This window comes from Lynx rufus, unplaced genomic scaffold (assembly GCF_022079265.1).
Source record: "Lynx rufus isolate CCGP_SWC_20201006 ecotype Redwood Valley unplaced genomic scaffold, mLynRuf1.p SCAF_3, whole genome shotgun sequence".
In the NCBI taxonomy this organism is placed as follows: Eukaryota; Metazoa; Chordata; class Mammalia; order Carnivora; family Felidae; genus Lynx; species Lynx rufus.
The window spans coordinates 99456200-99474573 of record NW_025814845.1 but is presented as its reverse complement, the minus strand read 5'-3'; the positions used below and the strand labels follow the sequence as shown (position 1 = coordinate 99474573).

Here is an 18374-nt window from a genome sequence, read left to right as displayed (position 1 = left end):
TTTTGACAAAGGTACATTTCAAAGGAGGAAGAACTACCTGTTCAACGATTATTGCTGGGGCAATTGATTTTCATAGTCCAAAAGAAATAAAGCAAACAAAAACTCCTTAGCTTAAAAACCCCACTTTATAAAAAATGTACTCAAAATGGATCACAGACTTAAAGGTAAATGCAAACCTTTAAAACTTATAGAAAAAAACTCATGAGAAAATCTCCAGGACTTCTTAAGAGACACCAAAAGCACAATGTATAATAGGAAAATTTGGGAAACTCGCCTCATCAAAATTAAACGCTTACTCTGTGAAAGCCTATGTGAAGAGATGAGGAGATAAGTTACAGACTGGGAGAAAATTCTTATAAAGCATGTATCATACGTCTGACAAAGGACTAGCATCTATATCATATAAACACTCTTAAAACTCAGCAATAAAAAGATAATTCTAATAGAAAATGGATAGTAAAAGATATGAGGAGACATTTTATCTCAGGGAATATACAGATGGCAAAGAAACATATGAGAAGATGTTCGGCATTATTAGAAATTGGAGAAATAAAAAAAAACCCACAAGATATCACTATACAGCTATCAGAATGATTAAAATTTAAAGAAATGACACTAAATATTAACAAGAATATGAAGAAACTGAGTCATTCATACATTGCCAACAGAAATGTAAAATGATATAGCCACTCTGGAAAATAGTTTGACAGTTTCTTATAAATGTAAACATGCAATTACCACACAACCAGGTAATGACATTCTTGGGCATTTATCCCAGAAAAATGAAGACTTATGTTCACATCAAAGCCTGTACACAAATATTCATAACCGCTGTATTTGTAGTAGTAAAAAACTGAAATAACCGAGATATTTTTCAATGTATGAATGATGAAACAAACTGGGGAATATTGCTAAGCAATACAAAGGAATAAACTATGGATGAATTCCAACAGTTGGAACAATTGGCCAAAACTTATGAATCAGTATATATAAGTTGACATAAATGTAATCATCACAACACCTCTCCTTGCTGGATACAACTCTCACTCTCTTGTAATATAGACAGGGTCCAGCAGTGTTTCATTTCATCTGGTTTCTCTTCAGTTCACTTAGGGGAAGTGCCTCGCTATGGTCTGTGTGTTTGTGCCCACCCCAAGTTTATATGTTGAAATCCTATTGCCCAATGTGATGGTTTTAAAATGTGGAGCTTTTGAGAGGTGCTTAGGTGGAGAGGGTAGAGCCCTCATGAATGGAATTGGTGTTCTTATGAAAGAGCTCCCACAGAGCTCCCTAACCCATTTCACCAAGTAAGGATACAAAAAGTCTATGACCTGGAAGAGGTCCTCACCCACCCATACTGGCACCCTAATCTCATATCTCCAGCCTCCAGACTGTGAGAAATAAATTTCTCTTGTTTATAAGCCACCTAATCTGTGGTATGTTGTCATAGCAGCTCAAGTGGACTGAGACGTGCCTCCTCTCAGAGCCAGTTGGGCAGTTTCTGTCTCCTTCCCTAAGTCGAGCAACAATTCTGGAGAAAAATGGCTCAACTTCTATCTGTTTCCTATGGCAACCTCTCTACCAATTTTTCTCTTGGCACCCGGTAGCTGTAGGGCTCTTCCGTCTTTCCCTCCACTCTGCAAGAGCTAAGGCTCCTTCTGCTTCCTCCTAGGTTTCTCCTTTGCCCCAAACCAAGCTTTCTTTCCCTTGGGCTAAGTTCTATCCTGCTACACAAATGCAGTGTTAGTGGACACTTCATAGGTCTTAAAATAATAACTAGAGTGCTTTGTCATAGTCTCGTGCTAAATAGGAATAAATATCAGAAGGGCCAAGATCCTAGGAGGGATAGGCAACACATTTCTTTTCAGATATTTAGCAACTATTTTCCTCTTCAGTTTGTATGCTTTAAGTAGGCAGAATATTCTAGGGTACTGTATAAGACCACTTAAGGGTTTTATAACTTCTTTAAAATTGCAGATGACTTGTGTGCTGGAACCTCATCAAATTAAACTAGATGCAGTTGGAGCTGCTCCAGATAAGGCAGGGTCAGAGCTTAGAACCTCTTCTCCCTTCCTGCTTTGGACCTGCCTCTCTTCCTTATTGGCAACTGCTTGAGAACCCCTGCAGAAATACAGAGCTCTGTGGGATACTGAATGAGCCTGGCTCATCTCTGGGAGGGCCTTCCATGGTTCTAGTCTTTTGTGGTTATCAGCCACAGCTTGCATAACAATTCTGATTTTGACTATATTTCATTTGTTCCTCACTTTCCTACTATCTGATATGTTTCAGGATTTGGTAAATTTGCTCATTAACAGTTGCTTAAGAAACATATTGGACAAAGCCAGAAACTCACAAGCTATATTGGGACAGAATGTATCAATTGTTTCAATATGCCTTGTTTTGGTACAGAAAATTAAGGTAATTATAATGCCAGATTTTTCCAGATTGTTTTATAATGCGTTAAACCATTGTTTCAAATAGTGGTTATATAAAGTAGCCTTTTTTTTTTGTAATATAAACTGTATATGTCTATTCACATTTTTTATTTGTTTTGTTTTGCTTTTGTTTTACTAAACTTGGAACAGATTCTTCAGAGAATGGCTATCATTAGATACTTTCATGTAATTATGCTTCATTGTACCAGTTTCTAAACTAATAAAAGAATGTTTTAATCTTTTCTACATATAAATACCCTGTTCTTTTTACTCTGCCTTTCCACTTTGGTCATTGTTAAACTCACCATTACACTAGGATGAAAATAAATACTGGCCAAATGTTTTCAATTTCCAAGCACCAGTTTTAGAAATAATGAGGTCTTGTTTCTATTTGAACCACTAAGACCAATATTATGCACGGTGGGAAGTGAGGGCAGGATTGAATAGATAGAGTGGGCACCATTCTGTCAGAACACAAGAATTCTTGTTCTGGAAAATAAAGTTGTATAAATAAGTCAAGGTTGGAAATAGAAGGCAATAAATAGTAAACAAAAACATTTCTTCTTAATCTAGTAGTCAAAGGAGACTTGTAGTTTCTTATGCAGGAGTCGCACATAGTAGAAATAGAAGCAGCAATGGAAAAACCGTAATAGTAGGATCCGACTGTTATTTTAGAGTTAGCAATACACACAGAAAGAACATTGATCAGAGTAGTCTGCATTTTGGGAAATCCATCTTCTAAAGAAATGATAATAAAAATGGAGTATATCAAATAAGTTTACTCAGTTACAAGCAACTGTTGATAGCTAAGTGGCTTAAGAGAAGGGAAGGTACTGGAAGGATGTGGGAGGCTCAAGGATCAGTGTGAAGCTTGAGGAATGGGTCTGTAACAGAGGAACTGAGGGTACTCAGAGGTCAAAAGCGGTAACTAAGCTGTGATCTATTAACACTCAAGATCTGGTGAGCACAGGATTGCACCACCTCGACCCCCCTTTCACCTTCAATGTGTTCTTTCAACATATTAAAAGAATTGAAGCAAATTTGGAACACTGGAAGCTGATAGATTGTGAGAATTCTTTGTCTTCTATAGCAGGACTTCTTACCTAACCTGCCCACATACGGTAGAGTTTATACACTAGAGGATATTGTGTTGCTGTTAGGAAATGCAGGTGGATGGTGGATAATAAAAATATGAGAAATAGGAATTCCAGGCAGGCTTAAACAAACACAATCTGATATTAAAATCAGGTAATCCCATAAAGAAAAAAGGAAGGACATTCCAAGAAAGCAGTGCCCTATATAGGGAATTCTAGGATTATTTCAGTTTCAAATTGCCACTGTTAGGAAGACATGTTGCAAAGGACACATTCTTCCAAAGTAGCTCAGACCTATAAATTTTACACTAGGAAATCTAAAGTGTAGAACAAGCTGACTGAAGAGTCATCAGAGAGAGTACTAGAACAAGGGTAGGAAATTTAATGGACGACAGAAAAAAAAAATCTTCAGTGCCTTTTTTGCTTTAGTCTTCTAGACCTTGAAAAATGATCTCCAAATTTAAAAAGAGCATACCAACGATGTTTAGAATGAAAAATAAAGGTCCAAGATAAGTGAATGGATAGCAAAAGAGCATCTATCTATTTAAAAAAATTTTTTTAATGTTTATTTTTGAAAGAGACAGAGACAGAGCATGAGTGGGAGAGGGGCAGAGAGAGAGAGAGACACAGAATCTTAAGCAGGCTCCAGGCTCTGAGCTGTCAGCACACAGCCTGACGCGGGGCTCGAATTCACAGACCGTGAGATCATGACCTGTGCCCAAGTGAGATGCTCAACTGACTGAGCCACACAGGACACCTGAACATCTACCTACTTTTAAAAGAACTCAAATCTTCAGCCTGGATAAATACCATACCATAACACTGAAGAAACTTGGCAATGTGATCAAGAACACACAGCCAGTAATTTCTTAAAACATTGTTTGAAGAAATGTCAGAAGCAATGAGTTGGGCAAATGCTGTCTGGATGCATTAAAAGGGTAAGATGACAGATTATAGAACTACGACAACCCGGTGCGAGATTCTCAAGTGGATTATTAAACAGATGATTTATGAGACAAGAAAACTGCCACATAACATGGATGTGTTAAGTGAGGATGACATAGTAGAAAGAATTGGAGTCAGACGACCTGAGCACAGGCCCTCATCTGTCAATAGACAGCTGTTTAGACATGAGCAAATCATTTGAGTGTTTTGAGCTGCATATCTTGATTTGGGAAATGTTATAAAACTAGATGCCCTTTGATGGTAGTTTAGAATGTATCCACAAAGAATCTATTAGCTCTAAATGTACCAAATTACCTCAATTCTTTTTGATGATAAAACGGCTTCCATTTATTAAAGAATACATCCTGTGATGGGCATTTATATGATTTTATAATCACATCAGCACACCCATAAGTCCTGTGACAGATGGGTGTTATTAATCCCTTTTTACAAATGATGAAATTGAGACTCAGAGTGGCTAAGTAAAAGATCAGAAGAATCAGGATCAGAGCGTATCCTAAAAACAGGGAATCAGTTGACCAATATCCCATGCTATTATTACAGACACAGTGAATACATTTAGGATGGATAATACTACCATGAGATAAGACTACAGTAAACATTACCATAATAATTCTTACTTTTGGATAGTTACACATAAACTGTGTTGATAATGAATCCATGTTTATCTCATGGAAAGTTTCTTCTGGTGTTTCTTAACCTCAGCCTATCCAACTATTTTTTAATAAACAACTTGGTTGAAAGAGTAGAAGAAATTCTTATCAGATTTTTTAAAAAACAAAAAAGGAGACATTTTCAGATGAATAATTTATTCACATTTACCTTTATTCAAGTATCACATCCAAGATAGGATTAAAGGTGATTTAATTCATTCATAGTATGATCAGTATTCAAACAGTGAAATATATTAGTATGAAAGCAAATTTCTGCACTTAGCATTTAAACAACTCTAATAGACAAGGAAAGGCCTTAACTTTGAACAGGGTTTGGATTTGGGAAACTGGAACAGAAGATAAATGAGTGTGATTGGCTCTTGGATTGAAATTTGGAGCTCCCAAAAAGGATTGGAAAGGAAGTATCTAGAGTGATATCTAAATACGTCTTTTCCCTTAGTTTCAGCAATATTGGATGGACAAAAATATTCTATTAAAAATAATTTTCTGTTAAATGGACCCAGTTGGTTTCAAGTTGATTTCAAGTGCAACAGAAGCCAACCATTTGAAAATCCTAGCACTGAAAGTTGTTGTAAATTCTAGTCACAGTCACAGAACAATGTGAGGGGTATTGGAAAGGAAGCAATATAATCCTTCAGTTTCTGCTTTAGCTAGACCACATCTTGGGATGGTGGGTTTCCTTCAGGACCATGTAGTTACTAAACCAAAGAAAGTCCATGGAAGGCATCCAAGGAATTGAAAGGTTTGAAAACATGTCAAATGAAGAACAATTGGAGAAACTATAAAAGAAAAGACTTAGGAGTGGCATGGCTCTTTCAAAGATACGAAGAGCTGATGTTTGGAAAAGATAGTTGGTTAGTTCTGAAACTCTCAGAAAGCAGAAAGTGAAACTGGAAGAAGTGGGTGGAACTACTGAAAAGCACTTTCTCCAGTGACAGCCTTTCTCCCAAGCTGAATGGAGGCATTTTGAGAGGTTAAAAGCCCTCTGGTTACTCATTATCTTCAATTCAGTGAATTCTGGCTGAGAGCCTCCTTGTGCCATTCTAAATGCTTGAAATGTATCAGGGAAGAAAACAGATAATTCTTGCTCTTGGATTGTTTACATTCTGGTAGACATAGGGAAACTTTTAATGAAAATGAAACCAATCAGTAGATTATGTAGTCTTTAGGAAGGTGAAAAAGTTAAGGAAAAAAAAAGTAGAGTAAGAGAGAGGAGGAGTTCTCTGGGGGAAAAGCATTCCAAGCAGAAAAGGAAAGCCACACATCAGCATGAGATGGGAGTATGCCAGAAAGGAAGCCTCTTCTGCAGATATTTAAGCAGAGCTTGGCAGAGAATCTATGAGAGAAGCTGAAAAGATGATTTTTATTTTTGGTGAGAGCTTGGACTCCATGACCTCTGAGGTCTCTTCCAACTCTTCATATTCCCTGAGTTTCTGATTCTCTGATAATTCAGAGTAACTAATTTGGTAGCAATGAGCAAGATAGAGTCAAGAGCAGAAATGTTAGACCAGGGTTACAAATGAATGGTGAAGGGGCAAGGCAGATAGTGTAAACATTTCAAAATACTGGCAATGCATTCAAGTATTGTAAAAAATATTATGCAAATCATGCAAAGTCTATTTGCACACCAAATCTTGCCCAGGGGCCACCAATTTGAGATCTTTGCACTAGAGAAAGTGAAATCAGTTATGAGTGTAATGATGTAATCCACACATAAGGTCTTGGACAGAAAAGCAAAGGAGAATAAAAAATAAAATAAGAAATCTGAGTCTTTGGTGAGAATTCTTCCTTTGCCGTGATTTGACAAAGAACCAAAAAGAAAGACATAAAGACGACTACCTGTAGTTGAGACACCAGGAGACCACTTCACGCTGACTTTGTTGTTTCTCGATCAAAGCTCACTTTGATTTTTTTTCTGCCTGTTATCAATAACCAGATACTAACTGGTCCTCTCATTGTCCTCTTATACATAATTACCTATAATTAAGGAACTTAAAGATAATATCAGCCAGTTCAATCTTTTTCAATTATTTTGAGTCTATAATGTCACTATAATCATAAAACTTTTGGACAGAGGCTCAGAATTAATCAACTGTAACAATTACAAAAACACAGATAAAACTTTTATCTTGATGTTTAACTGGTCCTGTTTCCTTGCTGCAGGTGCCTTCATTTGCAAGATGCTGCCATTTGTCCAGTCAACTGCTATCGTGACAGAAATTCTTACTATGACCTGCATTGCTGTGGAAAGGCACCAGGGACTTGTGCATCCTTTTAAAATGAAGTGGCAATACACCAACAGAAGGGCTTTCACCATGCTAGGTGAGAGTGTGCCAGTGGCAGTACTCATGCTCTTCTTCAGTACAGAACAAAAGAGTTTCTTCAATGTGAACTATATTGATGAAGCGGACGAGTAGCTTCTTGTCTAGCCTTGTAGGCATCAGGGAGTAATTTCGGAGTTTTAGTCCTCTCCCCATTTTACCTTGACCTCCACTCCTTTTCTTCTTTCAGTCCTAACCTCACACTTCAAATCTCCTTATCTCAGATTCACTTCTTCAGTTTAAGTCTTAAACTTTTAAGCACTACTTTTAGTTGATTTAAGATAACTTTCAATGGCATTACCACATTAACATTTATTAGATTAGTAAACTGTCATCCTGAGGTAAGAGGCGTGTAACCTAAAATGCCCTTCTTAGGGCCAGTAGATTTTGACAGGGGGAAGGAAAGGTGTTTTTAGATGGGTAGAGAACAAGGGTGCTGCTCAGAGGAGGCCCCAGTGCTGAGGACACAATAGCCGTGGGGCTCATGGGGACGCTAGGTGCTTGCTGAGTGCTGGAGGCGCCTGATGAAGACAGATTCCATCCACTTCATAATTTTGCTTCAGACATTCCTGCATCCTCAGCTTGATGTAACCATTTCTGAGTCAGCAAGACATGAGGAGCATGTACCTCTTGATAAGTGGCAAACTGTAAGTGGTGTCCTAAAGCCTAGCACAGTAAGATGGAAGCATTTCTCTATTTGATAATTACAATCGAGCCATTTAAAGTAGAGCCGTAGCATATCTATTACGCTAAATAATGAAAGGTTGAGGAAAAAACTAATGCAATAACCAAAAAGAGCAATTTTTACTAGTATCTCACTTGAGAGGAATAGGTAAACATTTATTTCTGCTTTAGGAGTTTAGCCAGCATGGGACAGTAGAATTACAGAAAGAACTCCTAAGGGTTTTGCCATGCCAAACTCATTTTACATAGTATGAAATGAATAGATAAACCAACGGGGAAAATATTCGTTAGTTTTAGTTAGTTATTTTCAAATTTATGTCACATCCTCCCTACAAAGAATTCAAAGACCTCTTGGCTTTTAATAATTGACATCTTCCCACCTTCAAAACATCTGAAAAGCATGTGTGGGTGTAGAAAGAGGATGAGGAAAGGAATACATGGAGGAGGGAAGTCATTAAAAAAGGAAAGAGAAGTAGAGAGTCTCAGCATCTGAGGGCAAAGTCGATAACAGGCAGTCAAGGCAGTTTCTACTCAAAAAATTCATAGGAGACAGAAAGGATTTTAAATCAAGAAGGCTCAGCATCCCATGGGGCTTTCACACAGTGTTGCCTGATGTCTCTCTCTGGCCAAGTACCTCTTAGCTGAGACTGCTTTGCCTCCAGGCCCCCACCATCAGAGACCTGCTAGACTTATTTGCCCACAAAGGTTCATTTACACCAGTAATATTCATCTAACCTCAACCTTTCTATCCCTGAACAGGCAGTAGACCCAGAAGGATTGGCAAGGAGCTAAGTCAATTAGACTCAGTTAGAATCCAGAATTTCTACTAAAGATTGGAAAAGTGATTGGACATAAGATTACATAGTGAGATAATGATTGGACTAGATTAGAGCAGATGTTTATGGCGATGTGGATAGAGAGAGATTGATTTGTGAGTCTGAGAACTGTCTTGAATCATCGAATAATAATGACTATCTATAGGCAGTGCCAGTTCACGTATTTCTTTATAATAAACCCCTGTTATGGCTTAAGTGAGTCCCAGTTCCTTGAAATCCAAGGCAATATACTGTTTTCTTAATAGTACCTAATACAGATAGAATAAGAAGAATTTGAGCTGGGATATTTCTCTCAGAATTGATGGTGGGTCTCTTGGTTATGGCCTCATCCTAGTCTGTTCTGATTCTCTTTTGTTCCTTGCTAAGGACACATCATTAAAGCAATTCTGTCAACAAAATCATGAAGGACAGGAAATTTGGAAAGAACATTCTGGTTTCTTATCAAATGTTTGCTTTGTAAATAAGAAAATAATACTCATATTATGATGCATAAGATAAATGTACTCAATTTTAAGAAGAAATTGTAGAGGGTGATCAATATCATGTTTAAGTTATTCATCCGTTTGACAACCAAACAGCAGGTGCTTCTGAGGGCCAGGAATTTTCTTTGGGGAAAATTTCCCTTGTTTAGGGAAACAAACAAGTACAAAAATAAATTGCATTGTGTTTGCCCTTAATGAGCTTAGAAGAAGTTGAAAAGAAACAACTAAGGCAACAAAGGTGCCACTCTAGAGGGCAAATGGAACCAACAGGGAATTAGTTCTATCAGGAAATGATGGTGGCCTTCAAAGATTTCCTAGAGACAGTGACTTTTGAGTTAAGTCCTGGGAAATGAAGAACGTGGACAGAAATATAACAGGAGAGAGAGGCAAGTGAGAGAACCTCAGGGATCGTGTTAAGGGTTTAAGTTTTATCTTATAGGTAGTACAACACTATTAAAGATTTTGATTAAACACTTAAAAATGTTTCAGGAAGACTATTCTAGCAACAATTTTGAGGACAGAGAAATAGCATCAGTGGGAACATGTAGCCCACTGCACTGCTCTAGGGCAGAGATGATTGCACATAAGGAGTCTTCATGCTTACAGCATATGCTTTATGCTTAAGTATGCATGTGTTCTGCTTCACTCACTGAATCAGATTCTGATGATTTTAATGTCTTAGCAGGTGTGGTCTGGCTGCTGGCAGTCATCGTAGGATCACCCATGTGGCATGTACAACGCCTTGAGGTAGGTTCGGGGCTGGCTTGATCATCATATTATTGAAATGTTCCCCAGCCTTCTCAATTACAATCATTTTTCTTCCTGCAAGAGCTTTATAGCAAATTCTGGTGACCCCAATTATTTCACTGAAAAATTTTCAAATGGAATAAAATAATTTGTTTTAAGATTTTTTCCTCTGTTTTATCTAGTTCTTCCTTGGTTAAGACTTTAATGCTTAAAAGAAAACTTATCAGAGTCATTTTCTACATTTTCCTGTCAGCCGAACATATTTTCCTAGTGGCCTCCCGTGTCTTATTACGTTTTAAGAGTTCAACGGTTGCTTTAGATTTTTATTTTATTTTTAAAACACATCAAAAAATTGTAATCAATCATCTGCTTATTTGTTGATTGTCCCTCATAAGTCCTTTCTTCTCTGCCTCCCATACATTGACAAATTGAAATTTGAATTGGAATGTGTGACAGGATCATCTTATCTGATCTCTCCCTTTCCCCCACACCTTAAACTGATGGTCTAGCATTGTCTGGCTATTCACAGCAAGGGGATACTGTGTTGTTTTTGGTGACCCAGCCTATCCCATGGGGCATACATACACGTCTTGCATCGGTGATCTAGCCCAGACAGTAGTCTTCAAAGGCAGTAGTGGGTTGATCACTAGATAATTTTTTTTAACTGTATCCTTTTATACCTTTTTAAATTGATATAGACAAAAGTGAAACTTTACTCGATGGCAAATGTCGATTGGCAAGGATAGCAAATGAGCCCTCAGGAAAGGGTACATTTAAAACATGACTTGATTTTTTTTTCTTTCTTTCTTTCTTTCTTTTTTTCTTTCTTTCTTTCTTTCTTCTTTTTTTTTTTTATGTAATTGGCATATTGAATGAGCTGGACTCCACAGGTGAGAGCTGGAAGTAATTTTATTCTATCCCTTGCTACCTATAAAAATGTGACCTGAGAACTTTCCAATACTCTGACAAAATGTTGTGGATGAAGCTCTGAGCAGACCCTGTAATTCTTTCAGCCATTCAGATAGCAACATTCCTATGGTCACTTTTAGTCACAACAACTTGTTAATTCTGTCATTAAAATTCCAGCCCGGTGTCACAATCACATAAGTCCATATTCTCAATCAACACAAAATGTCTCCCAGCTCAGCTTGAACTGTTTTTAGGTCTAGAATCCTACAATATGCAAAGGGGAGGTGATTCCCTTCTTCTCTGCTTCCTTACTGGGCGTTTCTCTTTCTCTCTTCCCATCCAAGAAAATGGCTGCCTTTGGCAACTTGGGAGCTGGTGTTAAGGATGGGGAGAGGAAGGGACAGGTGTACTGGTATCATCGCCCTCTGTGAGTGACTTTGCTGCCCATGATCGATTCCTTATTCATGGGTTTTTCAAAGATAACACCACTGAGGCTTCTGACTGCTGCTCCAGCAGGGTGCTCATGTATCTTCCACACACAACTGTAAGTGGCTGGGTCTTTTCTCTAAGGCTGTCCTTATTCCGGCAGGTATCCCATACTGATGGAGGCGTCACACGTGACCCAACCCAGTAGTCATTTGTGGGGCCCATTTCTGGCCCACAGAACACAAAGAGTTTTGTCTATTTTTTAAAATAAAATTATTTTATCATATGCTCTAAATATGTTTTGAATATGTAACTCATTTCGTTTTTAGGAAATACATATGTAATTGGCAGAGTCGGTCCTCACTATCAGACAGATCAGCTAAATCAGATTTGCTTTCTGTCAGGAAAAAGTGTGATTTCATTTTTCCTATCAAATAAACCTATTAATATGCATCCCATGGCCACCTTCCCACTTCTAAATTCTATTAGAGAGAGTGTGTGTGAGCATGCATAAAGCCTGAATTTCTCACCTGGATGAAATAAAACACCACCAACTTTACCATTTCCACCCACTGATGTTCTCTTTGCTTTGCTGTCAATGGGCTCTCTCTCAGGAGTGATGTATTTGACAATTTTCATGGGATGGAAGCAAAGAGGTGGCTAAATTAAAATTGTCATCATCACTTCTGCCTCTTCACTGTATGAAAAATGTAAATTCACAACATCTCAACATCTGTCAAAATACCTTTCTTCTAAAGCCAGAATAGAAATATGTTTGATATAGGGAAAACACAAAACCCTATCATGGATTTATGGTGTCTTGATTACGGTGGCTTCACTGACATCAGTAGTTCAAACCACCTCCTTTTTTAGTGCCTCATAGTAAGAGTAGGACTGAGTGAGACATCTGACTTATGTAGATGGGGAGAAGAGAGATAGAAGCGAGCTGGGAGTGCAGGGCCAGCACAACACTCAATCTCAGGCTTCCCCTAGGCAGTGGAATTTTAGAGAACTGTATGGTTCCAAAGAGACAATCTGAAATTGATTCCCATAAAACCATGTGCCTGTGCACTCAGAAAGTCTTTGCTTGTTCCCAAGGCAACATGCACCCCCTTGGAGACTATCAGTCTAGCTTTGTGTTTTAAGATGTGCCAATATGTTGCCCCCATGGTCGTCAGCATTTGTGGGCTCTGCCTACATGGGGTCAGCATGAATTTCACCTTAATATCCCATTCCCAGGGAGTTTGGATCTTGAAATTATTATTCAGTAAGTGTTTTCATCCCTTGTTGCATTTGTAAATAACACCTAGATCAGAACTTGAATTTTCTTGCCTTTGATAAGTATACCAGAAAGCTTTTTCCCCCCATTCAATTGACTAAAGATTGGCAATAAAAATTGCAGGAATGGAGGCAGAAATATGTCTAGGACCTAGGGATGCTTCATCTGGAAATCTCTGAAGTGACTAAAATGGCAATAGTTTTGATAAATTTTCTTTTATTCTTATTATCCAGATAAATGACTTTGCTTAGTTTGTCCCTTCTTAGCGTTTGCTACTGTTATTAATATTGTTTTTAATAATATTTTGAACCCAACCATCTGTCAGAAATAGTATTAACAAAGAGACATTGCATTTCTGTAAAATATCTACCTCAAAGGCTGATAGCTGAGTCTGAATATTTGTAGATAGACAATAGTTTGAATCCCAATTTCTTATTCATCTCAAATCTTAAAGCTATCAGCTGTCTTTCTAAAATCTTTGCAAGCAACCTGATCACTGCAATCTGAAATAGCAGTAACAAAATGCAAGCTTTCAGTACTGTGAACTGAAAGATAGCTGATACTTTGCCAAAATCTGTCTCTTCAACAATTGAGGAAGCAAAATAATGGAACATTAAACTAGCTGGCGTGCAATTACAAGATGTTTTCTTTTTTTCATATGTACCTTGATTGATGTAGTGTATTCTTCCTCTGAAAAGTAATAATCCTCATCTGGACAGTATGCATACATACTTTGGTCAAAGAGTATAGCTCTTTCATAGAATTGAAAAAATTCTGACTACAGTGTAAAAAAAGTTGAGAAACATTAAAAAAATAGCCTATTGACCTCAATTCCATTTAAAATAGAAAAGAAAGTATAGAACTGTTAAGAATGTAAGAAATGATGTGGAGAAAATGACACCTTACAACAAACGAACAATCAAACTCGTATCTAATTTGCAATATGGATCCACAGTAAATACAGGAGGGTTTGAAAACTGCAGCATTATAGTAGTACGTGGCTGTTTTCTGTTCTTTTGATGCTGACTCTGCCTCCTCTAACTGATTTGTTTTTATGTTAAAGATTAAGTATGACTTCTTGTATGAAAAGGAGCATGTCTGCTGTCTGGAAGAGTGGGCCAGCCCTGCGCACCAGAAAATCTATACCACGTTCATCCTTGTCATCCTGTTCCTCCTGCCTCTTATGCTGATGCTTATCCTGTACACTAAAATCGGTTATGAACTTTGGATAAAGAAAAGAGTGGGGGACTGCTCAGTGTTTCGAACTATTCACGGAAAAGAAATGTCAAAAATAGCCAGGTCTGTTTAATGAAGCAGTCGCCTCCGTTTAAAATACTTTTAATTAGTCGTGCTTGAGGGGGAAGTTGCTAGAGCTCTCCCGATTCTTGGGAACGTTAGCCCAAGTGCCATTTGTAATTCATGTTCAGAGAATGGGCTGACGTTCAACTTTGGAGATTTTAGGAATAGCAGGTATTTAGACAATTTGGAAAACTGTTGAATTTTCATCTATATGTCAAGATGACATGCTAGGAAGAGCTGTGGTGTTCTCCTCTCTACCACTCGGCAGTCACATGGTGCAGATAAGTATCCTTACGCCTAAGGCTTCCGCTTTCCTCATGTGTGACAGGGGGCATGATAAATATCCATCCTCAGATGATGCTGAAATACATGAAATCTGTATGAAAACTCTTTGGTGACCAGAGTATGCTATTTACTTTATTATTATCTATACTATCGTAATAAGGGCTTTCTTTTCTGATTATATTCATTAATAAAAATTTTAAAACACAATTTACTGATATAGTACTTGTATTCCATATCATTTATTTTATAATCTACATGGAACAGCTATTAAAAACAAAAACAAAAATCTTAGAAGTTTAATGGTTAGATGAAATTCTATCATTCCTTCAAGTGTGCAGCGACCTCTAGCGTCCAGTTTGTATGAAGAAATCCTCCCTGTCAGTGTCCAGGGCTGGATCTTCAGCTCTTTGGGACTCATTGCTGATTTCACTCTCCACTTCACTTCCTCAGAAGAGTGTTCTTCAACATAAAAATAAATAAGAGCTTAAACACTTGACTTTAGCTGCCTAACTTTAAGTTCAAACTAGCCCTTACAGTTTAAATCCCTTATTAGTCATCTGACTTTGCAAGTTACTCAACCTTCTCTGTGCCTCAGTTTCTGCATCTGTCAAATGGCTTACTGAGAAGATTAATGACATAACCCATGCCAAGCATCTAGCAGAGTGTTAGATCTATAATGAGCATCCTTCATAATTGTGTTTATAAAATGAGAGATTTGGGAATGAGGGCAATAGCAATGGGAAGAGATGATAAACAGCCCACAATTAACCTATCATGAACTTTATTAATATTTGAAAAGTTATGGTTGAGAGACTTAGGCTCAAACTTTATTTAATAGCTTTGATATCAATTTGACAAATTTGCCACGGAGAAGTTAACTAATGCGATGTGTCCTTGTGGGTCCAGGAAGAAGAAGCGAGCTGTCATTATGATGGTGACAGTGGTGGCTCTCTTTGCTCTATGCTGGGCACCTTTCCACATCGTGCACATGATGAGTGAATACAGTGAGTGCTTTTCATTCTCATTTGTTAGAAGTTCTAGTTCATTTCTTGCTAGACTAGACCATGAATCGTTGAAAAATTTGTTGCTATTCCCTTGGGTAATCAAATATCAAACATTTAATGGGTTTCTCTCATATTTTCAAGATTACCAGATCATTACATGGTGGGTTAATTATGTACAATTTTGAACAAACCTTTAATAATCGCAGAAGGGACAGAAACATTTTTGAGAGTCTTTTTTCATGCTCTGTCCCCTGTTCTCCCTAAACCATTCAAACATGGAGGAGGTGTGACGGCCTATGAGCATTCTCTGTTTAGATCTAGAATCCTGACTTGAACCACATGAATTTGATAACACCTAGGATTTCAGCCAGACCCCCGGTGTATTACCTGTGATAATCTGAGACTTAACATGATTCTCAGATACAGAATGTATTTCTATAACACAAGTGAACATTTGAATGGTAACTGCTGCTTCCCAGTTTACATGACATTTGGAATAAAGACAAAATGCAGTAAGTTCCTTAATATGAGCTGGGCACCAGGCTAAGCTTGTAAGCCAAGATTCTCTAAGAATGGGAACTCATCACAGAGCTCATTTTTCTTCAGACATCAGATGGCTCTTCCCAAAATTGCCTTGAGTATTTTTCACACCTTTAACCACTTGTACAAGTGTAAGTGTTTGGTAAAGATATATGATAAACAGAAATTTTATTTTATGCTCGTGAAGACATAATACATTGTAGACTATTACTTTTTATTTCAGGCAATTTTGAAAAGGAATATGATGATGTCACAATCAAGATGATTTTTGCTATCGTGCAAATAATTGGATTTTCCAATTCCATCTGTAACCCCATTGTTTATGCATTTATGAATGAGAACTTCAAAAAAAATTTTTTGTCTGCAGTTTGTTATTGCATAGTAAAAGAAACCTTATCTCCAGCACGAAGGCATGGAAATTCAGGAATTACAATGATGCAGAAGAAAGCAGTGTTTTCCCAGAGAGAGAACCCAGTGGAGGAGACAAAAGGAGAAGCATTCAGTGATGGCAACATTGAAGTCAAATTGTGTGAACAATCAGAGGAGAAAAAAATACATCAAATAACATCTTGCCCTGTTCAATTCTGAACTTTCTGAAAATTCTGCTTTAGGTGGTGGCCGCTAATTATAACAATGTCTGCATAATTAGGACTGTTTGTAGCTTAATTGGAAGAGAAAATTATTTTGAGCAAATGTGGAAGACTTTTTTTTTTTTATTCTCAGAATGAGGAAAAGAAGGAAAGAAATCATTTTCTTCATAAAAATATAACATTATATATGAAAACACAATTTTGAAAAATTAGTAAACTATCCTTGTAGATTATTAAAAAAAAACTTGTATAGAAATAAATGTTTTTGGCTGGTAATTTTTCCCCTAATGCAGTCAATGTAATGTGACTTTCTATGTATTGCTAAATGAGCTGAGGAAATAACTTAAAAATTATGCCTTCTTTTTTGAGTAAGTTAATGGTTGAACACAGTAATGTAATTTTCAGTGCTGTTGAAGCTTGGTAATACAGTCTCTTACAAATGAGGTCTGTCCAATAATCATCAAGTCAAAGAAGATGGCGAAGCCGCAAAATGACCAATGAATGTGATTCAGAGGCAGGTGCCCGGGTGTGAGCTTCTTCTAGCCCTACCAGCTACCACTGCTGTGATGACTGGCAAGCCACTGAACCTCTTTAAGCCTCTGTTTCTTCCTGTGTATACTGGTGAGGTACCTCTTCTTCACAGGGTCACTGCCAGAAGAAAACGAGATGTGAGCAGGAAAGCCCTTTGTACTGTACAGCACCCTCAGGTTCTGAAGCATCATGGCAGCCCCCATGTTCCAGGCCTCCCCTTTCTGCTCCCTTTTGCTTCCTGAGAGTTGCCCTCAACCCTGCCAGCTTTCCACCCATGCCTGTTTTGTAGCTGTTTTCTCTAATCAAAAGAAGGATGTTTCTGGGATCCTCATTTATAGGCTGGCTGTAATATATGTAAGCCAGTCTAACTATCTCAAATATTTTTATTTTTAAATCCCTTACTTTAGTAGTGGGATGAATGACTGGTTGTTATATAAAAGGACTTTTAGATGTAGCTAGCAGATGAGAGCATTAACTCCAAGCCCATGATTTTACTGTGCCCAAGACTGACCCCCGAGAGAGCAAGGCTAGGAAGGATGGAGTTCCCCACTCATATTCCTTACCTTACCTCAATCTCCCTTAAACATAACCTCTCTTCTTTCCAATCTTCTCCTCTTACCCTCAAATATCATGGAACCAGTGACCACATCCCAGTGCCCTGTCACTTCCCCTTTAACAACTGTGATTCCCAAAGTCCATTCACAGCCTCTTGCCTAAAGTGTTTCTTTTGCCTCCAGTTTTGCAGCACTTATTCTTTCTGCCAGGAAATAGAGAAAGGAAGAGAAGCTCAAGAATTATCAGGGTATTATTTCACTTGTAAAGCTTTAAGGTTTGGCAACCAGAGAACTCAGGCTATTCGGATCTTTCAAAATGTAGACATTTAACTTTTTAGGTGTGTCAGGATAAAATGGATACAGCAACACAACTGAAACAGTGTGTGGTATTAAGAAAAAAATCGCAATATGACACAGAAACTTAACAAAGTCAAGAGAAGACAACTGATGATTTGGTTTGTGTTGAAATGGACTTACTATGGATTATGTGTGTGTGCCATTCTCCTGTTATGACTAGCTATCTTGTAGCAAAACAGTAATTATCATTAAATCATTAAACCATTAAAAATGAATCATATTCACTGATTTTGGTTATCCTTATTTAATCAGCAGATATCCATATGACTCTTCCTAAATTTGTTGTACATATGTTCCCAATATAACTTACTGAAGATGGGATCAATCAACACTATTACTGACCATTTAATTATTAAGGTTA

General features: G+C 37.6%; 1 protein-coding gene across 1 annotated transcript in view; it reads left to right on the top strand.

The window, feature by feature from the left end:
• QRFPR (pyroglutamylated RFamide peptide receptor) overlaps positions 1-16569 on the top strand; it is a 44242-nt gene extending 27673 nt beyond the window's left edge. Inside the window, exons 2-6 of the mRNA XM_047090680.1 lie at positions 7333-7491; positions 10178-10239; positions 13917-14152; positions 15344-15441; positions 16205-16569. Of these exons, the coding sequence (XP_046946636.1) occupies positions 7333-7491; positions 10178-10239; positions 13917-14152; positions 15344-15441; positions 16205-16569 (920 nt within the window). The remainder of the gene's footprint in view (positions 1-7332; positions 7492-10177; positions 10240-13916; positions 14153-15343; positions 15442-16204) is intronic.
• Positions 16570-18374: the final 1805 nt, after the last annotated feature.